General features: G+C 28.7%; 7 protein-coding genes across 7 annotated transcripts, besides 2 other annotated features; 2 read left to right on the top strand and 5 right to left on the bottom strand.

Moving 5' to 3' along the window:
- Positions 1-116: 116 nt before the first annotated feature.
- Positions 117-1,229, bottom strand: TVAGG3_0720970 (uncharacterized protein; the record flags this gene model as incomplete). Its single annotated transcript, XM_001310532.2, has 1 exon — positions 141-1,229. One exon carries the CDS (start codon positions 1,227-1,229, stop codon positions 141-143), a length of 1,089 nt encoding a protein of 362 aa, XP_001310533.2.
- Positions 1,230-2,708: 1,479 nt separating this feature from the next.
- On the bottom strand, positions 2,709-6,365 carry TVAGG3_0720960 (guanylate cyclase protein; the record flags this gene model as incomplete). Its single annotated transcript, XM_001310533.1, has 1 exon — positions 2,709-6,365. The coding sequence occupies one exon, from the start codon at positions 6,363-6,365 to the stop codon at positions 2,709-2,711; it is 3,657 nt and encodes a 1,218-aa protein (XP_001310534.1).
- A 180-nt stretch (positions 6,366-6,545) lies between these two features.
- TVAGG3_0720950 (guanylate cyclase protein) lies at positions 6,546-6,767 on the bottom strand (the record flags this gene model as incomplete). The annotated part of the gene is made up of 1 exon (XM_001310534.1): positions 6,546-6,767. One exon carries the CDS (start codon positions 6,765-6,767, stop codon positions 6,546-6,548), a length of 222 nt encoding a protein of 73 aa, XP_001310535.1.
- A 117-nt stretch (positions 6,768-6,884) lies between these two features.
- TVAGG3_0720940 (guanylate cyclase protein) lies at positions 6,885-7,415 on the bottom strand (the record flags this gene model as incomplete). Its single annotated transcript, XM_001310535.1, has 1 exon — positions 6,885-7,415. One exon carries the CDS (start codon positions 7,413-7,415, stop codon positions 6,885-6,887), a length of 531 nt encoding a protein of 176 aa, XP_001310536.1.
- A 3,344-nt stretch (positions 7,416-10,759) lies between these two features.
- Positions 10,760-10,924: a mobile genetic element.
- Positions 10,925-11,109: 185 nt separating this feature from the next.
- Positions 11,110-11,894, top strand: TVAGG3_0720920 (regulation of centriole replication; the record flags this gene model as incomplete). The annotated part of the gene is made up of 1 exon (XM_001310536.1): positions 11,125-11,634. The coding sequence occupies one exon, from the start codon at positions 11,125-11,127 to the stop codon at positions 11,632-11,634; it is 510 nt and encodes a 169-aa protein (XP_001310537.1).
- A 6,605-nt stretch (positions 11,895-18,499) lies between these two features.
- Positions 18,500-18,529: a mobile genetic element.
- A 508-nt stretch (positions 18,530-19,037) lies between these two features.
- TVAGG3_0720900 (RNA polymerase II transcription regulator recruiting protein) lies at positions 19,038-19,669 on the bottom strand (the record flags this gene model as incomplete). Its single annotated transcript, XM_001310537.1, has 1 exon — positions 19,172-19,660. The coding sequence occupies one exon, from the start codon at positions 19,658-19,660 to the stop codon at positions 19,172-19,174; it is 489 nt and encodes a 162-aa protein (XP_001310538.1).
- A 1,880-nt stretch (positions 19,670-21,549) lies between these two features.
- TVAGG3_0720890 (RNA polymerase II transcription regulator recruiting protein) lies at positions 21,550-22,116 on the top strand (the record flags this gene model as incomplete). The annotated part of the gene is made up of 1 exon (XM_001310538.1): positions 21,571-22,077. The coding sequence occupies one exon, from the start codon at positions 21,571-21,573 to the stop codon at positions 22,075-22,077; it is 507 nt and encodes a 168-aa protein (XP_001310539.1).
- Between the last annotated feature and the right edge of the window lie 260 nt (positions 22,117-22,376).

The raw sequence follows: 22,376 nt of genomic DNA, 5'->3' as shown, positions 1-22,376 counted from the left end.
CAACTTTAATATATTTTTGAAATTTGGAGATCCCAGCTGTTTTTTCTCCAAACGAGATCCTTAATTCGACTTACGTATATGTGGTATTAAAGAAATTATTCAATATTTTAAAATTTTTTTATTCTCTAACAAATATTTTTTTATATGGATTTTGAGGCAGAATTAACATGTCTATATTCTTCATCAAGGAATTCTATTACATCCATAAGGTATTCTGTTGTTATTATATCAGAAAATTCAGATAATGCTTCTAAAGCATATTTTCTGAAATAAGCAACACCAACATAATAAGTAGTAGATATTTCCTTTTTATCATTAGTAAGAGCTTTCTTAGCTTTTGTAAAATAGTCGAAAATTGTTTTGTATCCACCGTCATTGTGCAAATAATAGAATATTATTTGTCCTTTTAACTCTTTTGAGCCTTCGAATATTTTTATTATCCAATTGTCGTTTAACATTAGTAAGCTAAAGTGGAAATTACTGAGATGTGTCTTAAATCCAATAAAATCAAACCATTTATCAAAAAAATTAGGATGCAATGCGAATGCGTTGATTATTTGTATATATGCCGATTCGTAGTTGCTCGCTTTTGAAAGGAGTGGCTGTAAATGCGCTTTATCTATGATAGAAGACTGTGTAGGATTAGATGCGATTCCGTATGCTTCCATAAGACTAGCAAGATACGTATTTTGATTGTTATAGATGTTGAATTCTTTTGGTTCTGGATTGATTAGAATTTTTTTTTCTAATAATGATGATAGAAGTGGTGACTTTTCTGGGCAATTCAAAATATACTGAGCTGGTATAGCTGTTAAATTTGAAATTCGATTTTGAATAAATTTAAAGAAATTATCAGAATAATTTGCGTATTTGATAAGATTATTAACTATTGCTTCATAATTAGGAATATCGGTCTTTACACCAATGTCTGCGAATTCTAAATTCGTTTGTTGGTAATTTGTTTGATAATTTACTAACTTTTGTAATTCTTTTTCATTATTACTTACTAAATTGATAATGAAAGGACCGTATGGGATTAACCTTTCAAGTTTTCCCATAAAATCAGATCTATTCCTAAATTCTTCGTGTTTTCCGTAAAGTTGAATAATATATTTTTCAGATTCTTCAATATAATCTAGTGCAGATGGTTTAGATATCATCGCAAATAAAGCTGTAGGCGGTTGTTTGTCACTAGAACTTGTTCTAGTAAATTTATAGTATTTAGACATTTATATATAAAATTAAATGGATTACGATTATTCAATTCAAAAAAATTCCAATAGATTGGAAAGTAATCAAAATATATTTGATAACAGTTTTTCTTCAATTTTTTCTACTATACGCGCCCGTAACAGATCTTTGAAAATTTGAATGTATAAATTTTCCAACTTTTTTATTATTTATCGAAAAAATAGTAATGATGTGATTGGCTAAGCCATGTACGCATAGAATAAGTAATACACAAACCAATTCTTAATCCCATTAGTGAAATTTGTCTTTGAATGCTAAATTGAAATCTATATTCAGCCATGTCATATCATGATTAAATTTTAAAATGGTAGAATGACCGATTGTGATACAGAAACAAGACGCCATCATGATGATGATAAAAATATTTTTTTATATCCTAGAGAAATCATCACATCAAGCACTAAATATGGAACAGATGTAATATAAGCTAGCATCCATTAAGAACCAAACAGTGTATGACGAAATCTTGCCACCTTTTCGATTTTTCCTCTCAAAAAATAGACTCATGCACTCTTGTTTATACATTCAAGACTGATCACTATGCTTTCGGAGATTCGAGTGTATACAAAGTTGCTAATGGATTTTATGGTGGGAATTCATGTAGTATGGAAAAGTTGATAATTCCGTGTAAATACAAAGGCTATCCGGTAACAGAAATAGGACGATCTGCAATACAAGATGCTTATAATCTGAAATTTCTTATAATTTTAGCTCCAATTACCAAAATTTACCTAGATGGGATTCGAAATCTATATCTTCAAAAACTAGTACTTCCTCCAACACTTACTACCATTGAATCTATGGGAATATATCATTTTACGCGTATTCAAAGAATAATATTCCCATACGGAACAAAATTAAATTCAATCGGTAATTTATTTTTAGGTGCATTATATTCGAGTGCAGTTTCGGTTTACTTTTGTGGAAGCTCCTATGACGCAACTGCTTCTAATCCTTTTGGGGCTTCTTCCAGCGCAAAAATAACGATTTTTGTTCCAGAAAATGGTCCTTCGACTTTCTTTGGAAGAAAAACTACCATACTGCATAGTTCTGATTCAAATATTTGCTATTGGCCATACAAATTTGATCAACAATGTAAATCAAACTTACATAAATGCATAATGAATAATAATTTTTTAATATCTATCGTAAAAACTGTTTCATAGTCTGTTAGCACAAATAGATAACATTTTTATACATTTTTTCATTCATAGTGAATTATTTTTCATAATAGAATGATATTGCACATTTTAACCCATATACATTGAATTTTTGACACTATTAGACGATTGCAATTGAAAATGTTAAGTATAAATTTCCGAATTTTAAATTCATACAGTATTCTCTAGTTCAATTTATTTGGATGCATATATGTAACAATGACTTTAACCAGGAAAATGTATAATTATACATGTAAAAAGTTGTTTGATTTAAATAAAATAGATAGTATAACATTTTTATTCTTTTCTTCCAGTAATAGTTGCAGTAAATGACTGTTCTAAGTCATTCTGCTTTGGTAAATTAACAAAGTATGTAAGTCTATTACCTTTACCTTTGAGGTCAATTTCACCGCGTTCTTCGATTTCAAAGTCTAAGTTCTCAATCATTGCTTTAGTATCACCTGATATCTGTACATTTCCAGGGATATCTGTTGATTGTAATCTAGCAGCAACATTGATTGTATCACCAATAATATCGAATGTTGGTTTATCTGTACCTAAAACGCCGCCAATCAGTGGGCCACCACTGTTGACACCAATTCTGACTTCGAGTGAAGCATTTAATTTCATGTTGATTTCTTCCATTGCCTTTTGAACTCTTAAGCAGCATCTGACGGCATCTTCTGCATGGTTGTACTTATCTTCTTCTGTTTGGAACAAACCAGCTGCTGCCATGTAAACATCACCAATTAATTTGATCTTTGTGATGCTTGGATATTCCGAAACAATTCCATCAAATGTGGCAAAAACAAGGCTCAAGTTTGCCATAATTTCTGATGGTGTCAAGTTTGCTGTATAAGCAGAGAACTTGACAATATCAATGAAGAAGATTGTTGCTGATGGAATAGAGAATGAAATATCAGTTTCGCCTCTGTTGAGTCTAATGACGATGTCCTTTGGTAAGATTTGATACAACAATTTCTCTGATTTGGCTTTGGCTTCTTCAGCTGCTTTGCGCTTCTCGATTTCATCCGTTTCATTTGTCAAAATGTAAACAAAGGATTTAATATCTGTTGATTCATCATTATCCTTCATTCCAATCATTGTTACACTGAATGGAATCATTTCATTGTTATCATTAGTTAACTGTAAATGATCTTGCCAGAATGATGATCCTTGGCCATTTACCATTAAATCAATTTGTTGGTTCAATCTCTGCTGATCATTGTCTGAAACAAAGTTTGCAATGTGTTGGCCTAACATTTGATCTGGTGTTAAGCCAATGTTATCTGTTACACTTTGGTTGACAATTTCAATGACAGAGTTTGAGTTTGTGATAATGATGCATTCACTTGCTCCATAAACAATTGATTTAGAAACAGACATCTTTTCTGCTTTGTTTGATTTCTTTCTCCTTGAAAAGATCTCTAAGATTTCAGGAGTATCAACAATTGTTTGAGGAGGAAGATGTTGCAAGGCCATCAACAACATTCTGTAGTTTTGAATAACGAAATCTCTGAAGAACCATGGCAATGTGAAAATTATAACCATGCAAATCATGCCAATGACAACAAACAAAATGTCAAATCTCATGGCTTTGTCATAAGCATTTTCCATGACTTCAGAGATTCTCTTTGTTGCTCTAATAACACATGGATAGAAGTGGAAACGCAAAATGTGAGCCATGTTTGCAGCTACTTCATTGTTCATTGCTCCATTGAAATGTTCGGGAGTTTTAATAACTTCTTCAACCTTTTGTCTAAAGATATGAATTTGTGCATCGATACTTCCACATGCGTACATATCATGGATTGTCTTTGGATCTCTTCCTAACGTGCATTGACTCTGGATATTCATTTGATCTAATTTAGCATCGTAACCAATAGATCCTTTAATTTCATCATTTCCTTGCAATAAAATTGATTCCGCATCTCTTAATTTTTGCAATCCTGATGTTTCTATTTGAACAAGTGCATCTCGATCCATAATTGATTGATTTAATGAACCATTCAAGAAGATCAATTGCAAAGCATTGTTACCTAATTGAGATGCCATTGTAATTCTTGTGCATGAATAGTAGAACCACTTGAGAATCAGTGTAAGTCTGTCATTAACTTGTATTGATGTATAACAGAATGCAATGTATGTTCCAACAATTCCGAACAAGAAGAAGAAGAAAATTCTTGGCAAAACTTCCATGATGTTTGATGATTCAACTTTTGATGTTGTTAACTCATTCTTGTCTTCTGATGAGTTGATCATTAATGGTCTCTTTGCATCTTCTTTAACAGCACTTGGTAATGCCAACAAAACTTTGATGATCCTATCAACCATACTGTTATAAGTATTAATAATGATAACAGCTGGTAAAGCAATACCGAAGAAGATCATGAGAGAACCAACAATCATCCATGTCATGAATTTAGCTTTGTATGTTGAAGCTTTTTCAACATTATAATTAAGGATTGATCTGAATGTTTCATCAGCATTTGTAGCAATCATCGGAATATTCGACATGATCTGGCAATAATCATTATTCTCGAAAATATTCGGAATAACTTGTTCGTCCTGAACACCAGCTAAATAGTTTGAATGGTAATTGATAACTAAAACTAAAGCTTTTAATGATGCTTTGATCTTAAACTGTGGACTTGCTTTATCGCAAACATTAAATGATGAATTAACAGCAATTAAAATGGAAGCAATTTCGTATGGATCATTATCATCCATAGCTTGATCAGCTAATGATTGTAACAATGTTCTTAAGTACATGTTTGATTTGTTCAAACAGAAGAATGTCTTCATTCCCATCGAATATTCTGTTGGTAACAATGTTTCAACAGTTCCATCATCAATGGAAATATTTCCTAAGATTGCATTGCTTGTGTTATATCTGCCATTATCTGATGCGAATTTTGAAAGTGTGTAAACATTTGCATAGACAGAATAGAATGTTGCATAGCCAGCATCAGATAAATCGCTATAACTGCTTCTTCTCCATCTGAGATTTGATAATAAATAAGCATAGAAACCGATGAAGAAAACGCAAATTAATAGAACATCCCATAATGTTAACATAGCAATTGTATTATATTGCCATGGTCTTGTATCCATAATTGCATGATGAAATGCTAATCTGACTTTTGCATCTCTTAAAATCTTCTTTGAAACGAGTTCTTGTCTTTCGAAATCAACGGATTTGGAATCAAATGAATCATTTCTTGATGATGAGCTTGAATTCTTGCTTTCACTTCCATTTGATTTCATGTTTCCTTTGAGAACTCTTCTTCCTTTGACATCAAGAACTTTGTCTTTAAGATATCTTGGGAATTTGTTGACAACACTTCTGAATGAAATATCAACGTTGAAGTTTCTTCCATCAGCAATCATATCTGCTTTGATACTTTCAATGATTGCAGCATCAAAGTCACATTTGCATTCAGCCAAAAAGTTCGCGTATTCATTTGTCATTCTTAAGTTGTTTGGATTACTTGCCAAGCATGCTTTGAACAATGAATTGACATCATTAACAGTGATACTTAAGTTTGACAAGAATGAATTATCAGCATCTTGTTTATCCCAAAATGATTTGATAATTGATTTGACTGTATCGTTCTTTGCTTTCAATTTATTGAATGTCTCTAAAGTATCTTTAGTATCAGATACTAATCTTCTTACTTTGATTCTGTAGCATTGGTAAATCAAGAATCTTTCGGCAAGATTAAGTTTTCTCTTCGTAAGGACTCTCTTGAACAAGAGATCCATCTTCTTTGATTCTGATGGGAAGAAAGTGATGATCTGTAACATAATTGCAACAGCAGCTTCCAATTGTGGCTGATTTAATATGAAATTAGACACTGAACCATCGATAAAGTAGTCGCAGATGCCATAAAGACCAACAACAATGTACATCATTGCATGATGAATGCCTTTTTTGATACTTAATGTGTCCATATATTCTTGTTTATCTTGGATTTCCTCTTGATATGTCAATTCTTTCTTTACTCTTGCTACCTTCTTTGTGTAGAAGGCATAGCTGATGGCATACCCGATAAGTGAGCCGAAAACGAAAATAAATATTGTATAATTGTAAGTCAAGTTCGGGCAAGCGGTGAGAACATAGAAATTAATATCTCATAAGATTGTTGTGATACCAAAGGCTAAAGCGATTGAGTTTCTCCAAACTTCGTAGAAAGGAATAAATAAAAGACGATAGATAATGTAAAGTGTGACAAGAATGTGAATTGCACCAACAACTGAGTAATACCATTCATCAAAGTAGTTGAAAATGGCTGTAAGCATTGAGAAGAATGATGTGATGATAATCCACATTGTTACTGAGAAGTAATCGAACATTGGGAATACTAAATTTGTTAATACGACTGATCGGCATTTAAGGAAGGTATTAATTAAGAATATTAAGAGGAATAATCCATAAGCAATAGCACCGGTGATGATCTCAGCTATGAAACCCTAGTCAAAGTGACTTTGAAGACCTGTGATACCATGATTAGCAACGTAAACACTTGGAATGATGAATATAGAATCGATTATATCAATAATCAATGATGAAACATATAGCAGTGGAACCGGCAGCATATAGAACTTCTTGTTGTAGAAATCCATAAAGAATATCCACAGGACTGAAAACACAGCAATTCCAATGCAAAGGCCTAGCATCACATAGCTAACACTTGCTGTGTCTAATGGGTTGCTGAATGTCAAGATATAGATTACGATTTTATATAAATCAGTCCAATGACCAGAAGTTCTCTGGAAGTTTGGTGTATAGATCCATGCACCTACTGAGAGGTTTTGTAAGAGAATAAAGATTGAAACAAATGACATGAACCAAGAAGGAAATCTCGTTTTTTCCATCATTTGATCCAAAATCGGGAATATGCGATCTAAAAAGCCTCCTTTTGTTTGAGCAAGGGAATCAAAGTTTGGAACACTCTGGCTAACACTCGAAACGCTAGATTTCGAAACAGAGGATTCCGCCATATATTTTAATGAGATATTTTCAATACTTTAATTGAATTAAAATTTGTGAGAGGTTCAGAAATTTTGTGTATTGTTTTGATAACAATATTGTTCGAATATCTTTCTCAAAAAATGCCGCGATTGTGATGTATTTATATTCAAGAACCTAGAGGAGTTTTTAAAATTTTTGGGATTTGTAAAATATATGTAAAAGTTCTGAATTTTCATCTTAAAAGAATAAATTTTTTATTGCCGAATTATAGGTCTACAGCAAATAAGAATTTGTTTCAATAAGGAATAATTAAAAAAAATTAATGGAGAACAATAAAATTATCGGCATGAATTAATTTACGAACATGAATACTCTTTAATTGTACGTGAGAAGACAACTATTTTTCACTAATCGATTCGAAATTCTGCTTGTGATGTCATACGTTATTGATTTGAAGACCAATATCATTCTCAAAATAAGTATTCAAAAATTAAAAGTATGATTATATTAATAGGTTAATAGAATATTCGTATTTCATTTCAAGAAATTAACGTTTTCAAAATTCCCAATGATAGATGAAATCCTGAACATTTTAATCTTCATATAAAGTTAAAATGATACTGCAAATTATATTAAAATTCTATGATTAAAATATTCTCAGAAAAACATAACTCATAAAATACGTTTTTAAAAAAAGTTCCTTAATCTTTATCGAGAGAATAATTAATATATGTGAATGAAGGTCTGGTTATTAAAATTTATTGAGTTCTTTGTTGAATTTGATCGTCAATTACTCTCAAACTCGATACATTTCAATATTACGAGTTTTTTCTTTTAGATGAAATATTTGTTATATGTGAACCATAGATTATTTTAAATCTCATTTGAAAAAAGTCAATAGAAAAATCTAAAATTTTCGAAGTTTGAATAGACCTTTCATTCGCTAAATTCACAGTATGACAACATTAGATGATTTGATTTAAAATTGGATATCATTAATCTAATAATGATCCAATTTCAATAATAAACTGAACTTGGTGTATCAAAAAAATTGATTTTGCTAATCGAACGTAAAATTCAAAAATATATTAAATACAATGTAAGGTTGTAGTCATTTAACCTTCTTTTTATACATCTTTACTAGATTTCTGATTGAATATCTAGAATAATTGGAAGTTACCCCAATAATCAAGTGATCAATGATATATTCTATTTTATAAAGTCCAATCATAGGAATCTATTTTTGAAATTTCATCTTTAAAATAATGTTACATCACTAAGTTTCATGAGTGAATCTTTACCTTCTTTGAAGTTATAGACCAGAATTTATGTTTCATTCTGATCCAAACATTACATATTTTCATATTCAATGAGAAGTGGAGCGTAAGTATTCAAAACTAAAACGTAAAATTTATTTGACAAAATCTCTTTTAAAATAATACTTCTAGTATATTTTGTAAATTCCTTTTAAATTTTTGATGATTGTAAATTTTATCAAATTTTATATTTAAGTCTATTTTAAAAGCATATTAAATGCTTAATAATTGTTTTAATTTCATTTTGAATTAAAAGTCAATGAACGTTATAAAATATGAAATGCTTAAATACTCATGTTAATCTCATGTCTTTCAAAAATGTCTTGACCATATATTTTTGAATACTTGTATTCAAAATATATAATCAAAATATTCATATCGGTTTTGTCGGTATGGTTATCAGAAATATTCTCAATAACTATCAAAACAGGATTTTATTATGATTTCGTATGACTAAACATTACATAATGCTCAATTTTAAAAACAAATATATTATTTCATATGAATTATTTGTAGCACTCTCAAAAGTTCAAATATTTCAATTCGGCATTAACAAAATGTCATGTACCCTAAATAACTCTAGCAATGTCTCTTAAATTTCAAGATAAATTTTAATTTTCCCAAATTGAAAAAATCGACAAAACTCAAAGAAATCATGATACAACCATGTATTAGCTTGGTTTCTACATTGACACTATATTTCCATCTTTAATTGAAGCATTTTTATTGAATTTTGTAATCTTTTCATCGATATGATTGCAATTTTTTTATTTTTTATAAAATAGTCTTGATATTATGTCCACATCATATTTTATCCGATAATAATAAGATTAAAATGATATGTGGCTGGATATTATTAAAACTGGATAAATTTTCATAACTTTTCAAAATTTGAGTGTTGCTCACAAAAGAATTACAATTCAAATGCCAAATCAACTCGTTTAAATCTATTTATAATATTAATTACTATAATCAATATTTTAAATTCAATTAATTCAATTTTTGAAGGTAAATGTTTTGTTCGAACAGTCATTAATTCAATGAGTCAATTCAAAAGTGTAATTTAAAATTGTGAGTGTTTTCAATATTTCTCCTCAGACATATTTTTCGATGGAAACACAAGAACAGGAACTATTCAAGAAGGATGGATATCGTTTTCTACATTATTTAGGGCAGGGTACCTTTGGCATTCTTTTTTGCGTTTACTCAGATGTTTATAAAAAGAAATTTGTAAATAAAAAGATCAGAGAAAAGTATTTCCATGATTCAGAACTCGAGTGCTTGACATCAATGCAATGTAAGAATAGTTAGATTGTATAAAACATATAATTTCAAAGGTAACGAATATCTTTTAATGGAATATTTATCTCATACCGAAATGGCTCACCAAAAAGGTGACATTTTTGGCGCCAATAATTTGATTTTTCTGATTCTTTCTATTTAGATATATTTATTTAATATTCATATTCCTTTATATTGCCTCATATTATTTCCCATTTTTAATCATATTATACAAATCTTTAATAATTTTTAATGTTTTGAGCTTCAAAATCTTGTTCTAACTATTTTCATTCAGATATCCTAGAAAAAATTAAAAAGTTTTTTAGAAATAAAAATGTTTGTATGTAAAGTATTGAAAATATTCTAGATGAGAAGACATTCTCCAGAAGAGATTGATATTGATTGGCTTTGTGAAGCCATCACAAAATCAAATAATGGAGTTAAGTTAACTGATATTTGCGCGAAAGCTAAAATAAATCATGAAGGCAGAGTTATATATAATCATACTATCTTAAAGTATTCCTAGAAATTTCCAAAATTAACCGAAATATAACTGTACAGAATTACTATTTTCGAGATAAAATTCATATGGAAATGCTAATTCATAACGCTTTATGTTATATAAATTTAATTTATAAAAATTTCAAAATAAATCAAATTTAACACAATGAATATAACTGCAATCGAGGTTTTTGACGATTGATTCTTACGAGAAGTTTTCCAAACTTTGAGTTAATGTCAAGAGATTAACTCAAAGTTTGGAAGTCTAATAAGGGGAATTGTAGGCTATGAGGTACTGATTATATATCAGTGCCTCATAGCCTGCAATTCCCATTAGAAATCGGAGAAACTTTGTCCCATAACTTATGATGCGGACAAAGTTTCTCCCATTTCTACTTAGAATGAAAGGGCAAGAGGTATATAGGTACACTATATATCTCTTGCCCTTTCCTTCTTACCTAAAGACTTCCAATCTTATTTTTTTTCCAATTTTTCCCCTATATTTAAATCTTATATAATATAAATAAAATGCATAATATCAATCACAAAAATTAATGTTTATTTTTTTAATTAAAATTGCCGCGCAATTTAAGGTTTTCTGTCACTTTTTTGTTAGCCATTTCGGTACAAAACACTTTTAATGGAATATTGTCCATTTGATTTAGAAAGAATTGTACTATCCAACAGAAACATGCAGCCAGCAGAAATAAAGAAGTATTGCCGTGAAGCTGTCCTTTGCATCAAAGCATGTCATGATATGAACATAGCTCATTGCGATATAAAACCAGCAAATTTTATGACAGATGAATATGGAAGATTGAAAATCGGAGATTTTGGTCTAGCAACAATATTTAAGGATTCACATGTTAGAAATATCTATTCAGGAACAAAAATAATGATGGCACCAGAAATTTATGAGCAAAATGGCTATGATGCGATGGCAGCTGATATTTGGGCACTTGGATGTACATTGTATTTTATTGCCACAGGAAGATATCCATTTTTTGTTGTTGATCCGAGAGAATTAGTTCAATTAATTTCACTAGCTAAATATGATGGCTCTCTTATTAAAGATAAACTTCTTCGTGATGTTATTGCAAGATGCTTGAGGATAGAGCCAAAAGACAGACTTGGAGATGCCATACTTTAAATCGACTGATGTTGTTCATGATAATTTGTGCCAAATTAGCAACCAACATGGCATTTCCAAGTTTTATTCAAATAATGAAATAATATCACCTCTTTATTCTTTAAGAAAGTCAACATATAGACTTCAAAGCCAAATATTACCTCATAAAAATGGGGCTAGTAGACTTAGATTGTTGAAATCTCCTTCAGATTCTTCGCAATCTCTTGTTTTGAAATAAAAATTGTTTGTTGTTTGTATAATATATTTAAATAAGATACTTTTTATGCCACTTTCTAAAGGATTCTTTCAGTAATAATGGCTGAACGAATAATAATTACGAAATAAAGAGATAAATTATAAACTTTTATTGCATTCTGGATAATATTCTCCTAACTCTCATGAAACATAGAGTTTGTTAGTTATCCAAATAGAATAATTACATGTATTCTTATAAATAATGAACTTAAAACATGTGAAAAATGGTGAATTTATCAATCACATGAACGATTGTAGATATTAAAATAGAATTTTTCACTCTAAACATCTGAAATAACTGTATGCAAACATATTTACAAAATCAATCTTCAAAATTTCTTTCAGATTGACATATTATATAATTAATCACATAATATATAAAAATTGAACAAATCTCTCGTATTATAATCTAATTTTATGTCTTAATTCTTCAGAAAATCGAATTTTTTCATTCAAGTTTCTCTAGGGTTGTACAAACTGGCACGCCTGCTGGCACGATTTTTTAAAAAAACACATTAAAAAAGTCACTTTTTGCCCCATCTAATGAGATTTTGAGTAGGTGCCAAAAGTGCTTACTCTTAAACAACCGTCGGATTTCCGGGTGAAATCGTGACACACTTTCGTCTTTCGTAGGCAGTGGTGGTTGTTACAAAAGGTAACTTCGAATGTAGCGTGAAATCTGCAAAAAAAATTCTGAAATTTGAATGGAGAACACAAAAATTGAATAGTTTACGTCAATAAAAAAGAGAAAAATGAAGCCAATGTGTCTCGAACCTAGGACTTAGAGCAGCAATCCCACTGTTTATCCCATTACATATTACACTACATGCATCTCTCACCTCAGTGAATGAGATCAACTATATGATAACTTTTTCCCCATTATATTCTTGTGGAAAAGTGACAAATAGCAACTTTGACCCTCTCTCATGAGATTTTTTTTTACAATTTTTTCCCCTTATTTTTCAATTTAGATATGATTTTAAGCTCTCCAAATTGAAGTTTACCTGATGTTTCTATGTTTTTATGATAATAAAATGTTGCAAAGTTGAGTTTGGATTCAATAAATTTAAGAAAATTTTATTTTACAATGAAATTATAAGAAAGGATGTTTTTATCCTATGTCAAAGAGAATACATTTGTAGATCCCGACTTTTGACATGGTTGAAAATTCCAAAAAAAATTCAAAATTAAAAAAAAAATTAAAAAATATAAATTTCATGTTAAAAATGATTTTTGAAATTTTTTTGGAAAAATAGAATGTCATATTTTTATGTTTTATTGCTATTTTTTACGAAATCAATAAAATATTTGTTAATTTGGCTGAGATTATAAATAAAATCTTTCTAAATCTTGCAATTGATTGCTAAAATCTGTTTTATGTATTAATTGGCATTGAGATTCGTTATAAAAGAATGCGAATTATTTTGTATGAGAAAACGTATTTTGTAAAATTTCAAATTCTCTTCTCTCATTACTTACCTTAGATCTCTCGGCTTTTAGCTCTCAGATTTCGCTCATAGAACTCAGGTTTTAGTTATGTACTCATAGATGTATCATTACTGCCCGCAGATCTCTCATTACTACCTTACTAACCAGATCTTAACTCTCATTACTACCTTACTAACCAGATCTTAACTCTCATTACTACCTTACTAACCAGATCTTAACTCTCATTACTACCTTACTAACCAGATCTTAACTCTCATTACTACCTTACTAACCAGATCTTAACTCTCATTACTACCTTACTAACCAGATCTTAACTCTCATTACTACCTTACTAACCAGATCTTAACTCTCATTACTACCTTACTAACCAGATCTTAACTCTCATTACTACCTTACTAACCAGATCTTAACTCTCATTACTACCTTACTAACCAGATCTTAACTCTCATTACTACCTTACTAACCAGATCTTAACTCTCATTACTACCTTACTAACCAGATCTTAACTCTCATTACTACCTTACTCATCAGATATCTAATTATTTACATATGATTTCTCACATCTCACTCAAGTCTCATTACTTACCCTATCTTTTTAACCTTTTCTGATAATTACTGAAATAACTAAATCCTTTTTTTAGTTTAATTCTGATATTAAATTTTTAAAATCTCTTTAATTTTTTGAACTACGCCTTTAATTTGTAATTGCCGATTTCACAGATTTGAACCATTTAATAAAATAACATTATTCAACTTAATCATATCAAACATGGTAGTTTGATTTTCAGATCTACATTTTAAAAACCTCTTTATTATCTTGAGTTATACTTTTATTATATAATACCTGAGTTCATAACTGAAAACTCTTAATTAGAGTACAATATTCAACTTAATCATAACAAGATTTGTTGAATTTCAAATTTGATTTATATCTTCCATCACTTAAAACTCTCACAGCTTACAATATAAGCTAAAAAGTATATTTTCATAGTAATAAAATTAATTATTAAATTTTTTACTTTTTCCTTTCCAAAACTAGAAAAAAAGGAAGGAAAAGGGAAAAAGAAGAAAGAAAAGAGAAAAAGAAAAAAAAAGAAGAGAAAAGAAGAAAAAATAATAATGAGCATATTATATAATTGTGGTCATAGGCCGAGTGGCGTGGAAAGGATGTCGCCCTTCGGGCTCCACCCTTTCCACGCCACGAGGCCCGATTTTTGGCCACTTTTTTGATTTTGGCCGCGTGCCAGCTCCTGGCAGGCGGCCCGCAAAATTGTGCCAGTTTGTACAACCCTAAGTTTCTCAAAAAACATTGAAAACGAAAAAAAGCAAAGAAAAAATATAAAGTACTCACAAAATCTAGATTGAGAGGCGGTCAATGACTTTTGAGGAGAAATTAACGCATGGAATTTAATATTATTTAGGTTGATATTCTTGCTTATTATTTCAGAAAAAAATCTTAAAAATTTCAATATGAAAATTGAAAGCAATTCAAAAAAATTGCTAACATGTAAATTTTAATATCCTATGCATAATTTCATATTTTGAACATTTTTTATTTTTGTTTAAAACTTAAAATTTTGCGAATTTAATATAATTTATAAAATATAATACGTATATATATTTAAAATACACTAAATTTAATTGTTAATTGACGTTTTTGGGAATGAATTTTATCAAAACATGCCTGAATCCGAAAATTTGAAAGAACGAATTACACAATCATATATGTAGAATTCAAAATACAAACTTAAAGATTGTATACGTTTAAAATTATTCAGATTGTGTTTGATTTCCACTCATTCTGTTTCTTTTGAACTCTAACACTAACATTTCATGATGATTACATGATCCATTTATACATGGTTGAATTGTTCCAGATTCTACCAGAAAATCAATCCAAATTTCTCAATGCATTCATGTTGATTGGACAAAATTTAAAATTTATCAGCCTGTTTCCAGAGAAACTCATATATTCCCTAATGAAATGTAATTTTTGCTACATTTATTTCAATCAAATTTCAAAAAATTGACTGCAGAGCTTGAAAAGGTGATGAATCATGTTGTTATTAGATGTACATATTAGATTTACTATTTCCAAAAAAAATGCTCAAATTTGAATAGTTTTTAGAAAATTTGGAATTACACTCCTTACATTATATATAATTAAATGTTTAAATTTTATTTATTTTTCCCTTTTAATTTTATAACTTGCTCTATCAAAACTAACCTCTCAATTGAAGGCCACAAAATCTAAGTAGTGAGGGTACACAAATTTTGTATGGAGTACGGTTCAATTTTTGAGAGCCTCACTACTTAGATTTTGTGACTACCTTAGTTATATTTTGATATATTTTAAACAAAACATAATTTTGGAAAATCGTAACTGATAGAATTTATATATATAGACATATTGCAACAGTTTTTAAATTTCAATGACTTTGATAACTGATTTCAATGCTCCCTTTTTCAAAATCCCTTTGGAAATGATATGTCATAGATCATGGAATCCTACATTGAGTGATTATAAGGTAATACAATTTATTAGGAATTGTTTTCGATGAATTATTTCATTAAAACTCATATAACTTTACACAGTAATTTGTTCTTATGCTATAATATAACAATAAATACTTCATATAAATGCCATTTAACGGTTTATTCACTGTTTTTTTAAAATTATTTTAATTGTGAGTGATTCTGAGAATATACTTGATTTCGTGTTGCAACTCATATAGAAGAGATGAAGAATATTCATAAATAAACATAATGCAGTTAATTAATGTAAAAATATATGTCCTAATCATGGAATTTGACTATTATATCTCATTGATATCCATTAATCATCATTACACAAGTAAATGTCCTTATATGAGGCAAAAATATTTCCCATATAGAAAGTTCAAATCAAATTTAATTAGTAATAAGAAAGATATTCTATCATATAATACATTCCATTAACATGTTTAGCTTTTAGAACACAATGCAAATCACATTGATTGATTTTCTTCAATATTTAGGACACAATTCATTTAAATTCAAATTGAATATGTGTAAACTTATAAAAATTCAACTTCTACACTTTGTTTTAAAAGAAAGTATAAATCTTGAGAGATTTTATATGAACAATTGTAAACCTATCAAAAATCGAAAGCAATTGAGAACTTAAGGATACCCTTACGTGTCAGATTTTTTGCGCATACGAAGAAGTCATGCTAGACATGAGCTATAAACCTGAAATTTTAGCAACATATTTAAAACTTTTTAAACTACAATACACTTTAATATTCAAGAACAAAAATATTCTTTTTAGAAATTACATAATTATTTTATGTGAAATCTATATAAAAACATATTTTGCGAGCGTAACTTTTTTCTTTATAAGCACCTTATATGACTGATAAACTGTGAAGGCACATAATTGTTAATTCATAGAGTTGATATGTTTCCAAAATTGAGAGGAAATTTGAAAATTGAATACCCTTTCAATTCAATTTTCAAAAGATATCAGCTCCTTCAATAATTGAAGGACGATTTTGATCATTTGCTCTTAAAACAAGTATGCCATGGAGAAAAAAGTTACGCTCGCAAATCTGAAATATAACTATCATATAAAAAAATTAAATTTCTAATTTTTTACTCTATAGATATTATTGGCCACTTGTGTAATGCATAAAGGTTTATGTCATATGCATCCATTTGGAAGTATGGGAGACGAGGGAAATTACTTCTATGAGGGACTAGGATTTTTAAAAATTTCTCTATCGGACTCACCATTCAATTTCTCGAAAATTAAAAAAAATCAATAATAGCTAAAATGTATTATGCATAACAAATTTTAATGTTACACGGTATTTTTTGAACTTCATGACATGAATTTTCTTTATATTATTTTTTTTTTGGATTTTCTATGATTTATGCGATAGGCTGGAACAACATTGTAAGTGCAATGATATCATTTATAGAGAAATCTAAAACTTCAGCATTCAGAACTCGCAACCACAAAAATATTCATTTGCTAAGTAAGTAAAGTTGATTAAGTTCGACACTTAGCTTTTATACGTAAAACCAAGTGTGTATTGTTATTTCTTGTTAAATTATTGAGAAAAAAATAAATTGTAAGAGAAACGATACTGATTATTGAAATAATATTGAGGGTAGCTGCAGATTTCTTCATTAACATGCCGGAAATTTGTTAATCTTGGTTTTCTATCATAAAATCTGTCGAAGAATCTAAAAACGGAGATCATGTAAATCTAGAGTATCCTATCAGAAAAATAGACTAAGCATGTAACCCTTTTTTGGTCATAAACACTTTTTACCACTTAGTCATACAGATGATCATTAAATTTAAACGAGCACTTTTTGTCAGAATTTATTCTTTTACAAAGACAGAAGATTTTAGTATTATTTAATATTAGTGCTGTAGCAAAATTCAAAAAACGGTGAAAATTCAGTGAATTTGTGAATTCACATTTTTTTTTCGACATTTTTCTTGATATATCCATGCACATTAAGAACACAGCTTTGATACGCTTAAAAAGCATATTTCATATGAAATTGTTAAAGAAATAAACAATTTATATAAAAATTGCACTTATGGGCAGTTTAGATATATAATTTATATATAACATATATACAAATCCATAGACAAAGTGCAATAACTACAATGTTGTAGAAAATTACAGCAGAAATACTGACTTTTTGAAGGATAATAAGAATTCTTCTAAATGTTGTATTTTTATAATTTGATTGATTTTTTTTACTATTTCATTAATCTTTTATGAATAATAATTATTTTTAATATATGTGCTATTAAAATTTCAAATTTTGACTAATATATCTAAGTTATCTGAACGAAACATTTAGAAAATATCATACTTACATTGAAATAGCAAGTAGAGCATATTAATAGCAAGTTTCTAGGCTTTATATCTATCATCTATTGTTGTTTGATCAAACAAAATTCACTCTATTATATGGTGTCAATTAATTAAAACAATTTTTAATAGTTATTTATTTAGTGCGAATAAGTACAAACTCATAAATGAATAACTTAATAGTAGAAATGAATTATCTGATATAAATCTCACATTTTGTCCATCAGAAATACTTTAATTGCATACACATAACTAATAGTAATACGTCTGGAGTGTCAATTAATAACAATCCCACAACAAGTAAAGAGTAGGTGACAAAAGTGCATACTCTTAAACAACCGTCGGATTTCCGGGTGAAATCGTGACACACTTTCGTCTTTCGTAGGCAGTGGTGGTTGTTACAAAAGGTAACTTCGAATGTAGCGTGAAATCTGCAAAAAAAATTCTGAAATTTGAATGGAGAACACAAAAATTGAATAGTTTACGTCAATAAAAAAGAGAAAAATGAAGCCAATGTGTCTCGAACCTAGGACTTAGAGCAGCAATCCCACTGTTTATCCCATTACATATTACACTACATGCATCTCTCACCTCAGTGAATGAGATCAACTATATGATAACTTTTTCCCCATTATATTCTTGTGGAAAAGTGACAAATAGCAACTTTGACCCTCTCTCAACAAGTAAAATTCAGATTTTTATTAAACTTATTTTTTCCTAAAAGTTTTCTCAAATTACTATATATACATATGTGGATAAAATAATAGTAATATTGTAAAAAATTAGATAATTTTTTTTATTTGAGAACCTCTCAAAAGTTCATTCAATTTATCAATTGTTTCAGTTTGATGTATATTCATTTCTGGAGCCTAAAACTTTAGCAATCATGACAATATCAGATTCTCTTTCTAACTACGCAATGTAAGGGTATCCTTAAATAATTTGATAGTTTATCACGTAAATATTTATTTTTACACTTAAAACTCTATCTGAAAATCAAAAAACATATCAATATCATCAGAATCATAGCTGATTGCAGCACTTTGACTATTATCTACTATAAAATCTTTGAAATAGGTACTCATTTCGTCATTATTTGAAACCTGGGTATTTTGAGCATTTAAACTATTAGAATTATCATTAATCCTTCTCTGTAATAGTTTGAACCTAGATTTAATTGATGAATCGGATCTGCCATTTAAAAATGAAGCTATTTTCACCCACTGTGGACCAATTTTTGAATGTAACTGAAGAATAATCTTATCTTCTTCTTTTGTATATGGCTCTCTATTGATATTAGGGGAAAGAAACTTTTCCCATCTATCTTTGCATTGTCTATAATTTCTTCCTGGCATTACCTTAGAGATTAACTTCCAATCACTAGTTCCATGTATGTTAATCAGTTGTTTAAGCTTTTTATCTTCTGTTTTAGAGAAATGAACCTTCAGGAGATTGTTCTTTGGCATGGAAAGAAGAAAATGAAATAAGTATTGAATGATTTGAATGAGTCTCAATTTTGATATATTTACAATTGTCCAGATGAATTATTTAATTTTTGAATGTAAAAACTCAAAATCAGAAAGAATATCTAAAGTGGCAAATGCGTTTTGAAATCATATATCTATATTTACTATTTTATAGTATTTTCATAAAACTAAAATTCTCAGACATACGATTATTTTTGATTCAAATGCTGTTCGGCATTAAAAGCAAAAATAATCATATACCTGAGAATTACACTTTTCCGACATTTTTTGGGTCGCTTCGCGCCCCTGACAAAACGTCGGAAAAGTGTAAATTTTTCGTATGAAAACTAGCCGAAACTAATTTGATTTATTTATATTATCATAAATATTACAATTTATTATCAAATTGCTTGTTAAATGAACTAAAAATAACGTAAATATATTTATAGTTCAATAAATAGAAAATCGTTACAATAAGGGAATAAAGAACTAAATAGTTGTTTTTCACACTTATTTATTATTTCAATTTTATAAATCATATTTTCATTAAATTGCTATCTTAAGGATACAACATTAAGCATATATCAATATACAAACTTGAGTAATAAATACTTTATTAAACAAAAAGCTCGCATTATCATATTTTGTTAGAGGTTTCTAATATTTACAGAAAATAAAAACTGGTGACTGGCTTTGATTCAAAATTTAATTATCAAGATTGATTGTTATCTGCCATTTCTGAGAATGTAATAAATCAGAAATTTTAGAATGAATTTAAGAAGGTTGTATTATAACATAATTTTCTCCTTGAATAATAAAGGTAATAAATGATTGATTTAAAGTCAAATTTTAATGATGAGGAATAAGTTGGTAAATTTATTATATTATATCATATAAACCTCTAGGAATTTATCACAATAGCGCATAGCTGTAAGGAATGGAGTTGTACAATATCGAAATGATAATAATCAATTCATAATTTTTCATTATAGAGATAAGATCCGAAATAATCAAAAATTCAAAACTACATTTTGATAATACTAATAGATTTACAAGCATTATTTATAAAATTAAAAGAAATATGTTTTCAATTTTCAATTTTGAAGATGAGTGAATCTTTAAAGGGAATAAACCAATAAATAATAATGTTTAAATGAGTAGTATCAGATTATGGTTGATTTGGAAAAACAGATTAATTTGAATTATAAAAAGAGTCAATTTTGGATGTTTTATGTAATTTTTTTTTATCTTCCTAAGAATTATCAGTTAAAAAATGACATGAATTATAATATATATATAAGCGATATGTAAGAAAAGAAAGAATACAATGGCTTTGTGAAAATATAAACAATTGAAAATAAGGAGTTCAAAAGAACAGTAGACCAAACTTCGATTCGATCTTCCCATTACAGTTTTCAATTTTGAAAAGCCTGTCAAAAATTGAATGAATATCAAAAGTATTTTTTGACATACATTTAATTTTGGAAATGAAGTAAGGATGAAATGTAAAATAAGAAGTTGATTTCGAAATTTACTAACGAACAAAAGTGACAAAATCAATTTGATTTGTTCCATATAAAATTTAAATACTACCATAACAGCATTCAAAATTGTACAAAATTTAAAGTCAAATATTATAATATGATCTATATGGACAAATTTCGACATAATTTTTTTTCATCTCAATTATAAGCTTATTGGATTTTTTGATGAATCTCATAGAATAAAATTTCAATATACACAAAGGGAAATATCAAATAATGGGGATATGTTGTTTATTTTGGAATTATTAGTATATAATCCAAAATAAAAAATCAATCATCTTCTCAAACAAGACATTGATTTTTTCATTGGATTGAAATTTGAGTGCTAGTTTGTCTATCCATAACTGAGTTCATTTTTAATCAAGTATGTTACCAGTTGGAAAGCCACATCCAAAGGATAAATTTACTCCATCAGAGGATCAGAAGTTGCGAATGCTTGTTAGTGTTTTAGGTCCAAGTAACTGGAAGAAAGTCAGTGAGTACATGGTTAGTCGAAACGCACGTCAGTGTCGTGACAGATATAAGAACTACTTGAGTCCAAACTTGAACAGCAGTCCATGGAGTCAAGAAGACGATGCTAAACTTCTTCAACTTGTTGACTTCTATGGTCGCAAGTGGTCACTTATTGCCAAAGAGTTCAATGGCCGCACAGATATCAACATCAAGAGTCGCTATGCTCTTCTCATGCGTCAAGAAGAAAGAGATAAACAGAAGAAGATGAACTTCCCTGATAACGAACAAGATATATTAAAACTTGCTGAAAAATCATCACAAATACAAGAAAATCATGAATTTAATCAAGTCCCTGAATTTGATATAAATACAGATTTATTTGATTTTGGAGATCTTCAAATGTATGACTTGGATTTCTGAAAATCAATATAATTGTTAATAATTTACTAAACTGTTTCTATCCTTTATATTAATGATTCATTTTCTTTTTGAAAATTTCAAAATTCTCAAAGAATCAAAAGATTTATATCGATCATGCATAATTGATTTTTGCATGAATAATGTATACAAACTTCCTTCTGATACTAGTTTTGACTTTCAATTTTGATTAGATCTCTCGACAAAAGCTTCTATCTTAATTTAACGTTGCACAAGTGATATATACTTCAAATCAATGTTATATTGATGTTCGTTATTGATTCATACAAATATTTTGTTTT

This window comes from Trichomonas vaginalis, chromosome III (genome assembly GCF_026262505.1).
Source record: "Trichomonas vaginalis G3 chromosome III, whole genome shotgun sequence".
NCBI lineage: Eukaryota > Parabasalia > Trichomonadida > Trichomonadidae > Trichomonas > Trichomonas vaginalis.
Note: the sequence above shows the minus strand (reverse complement) of the source record. Positions and strands in the feature narration are given on the sequence as shown.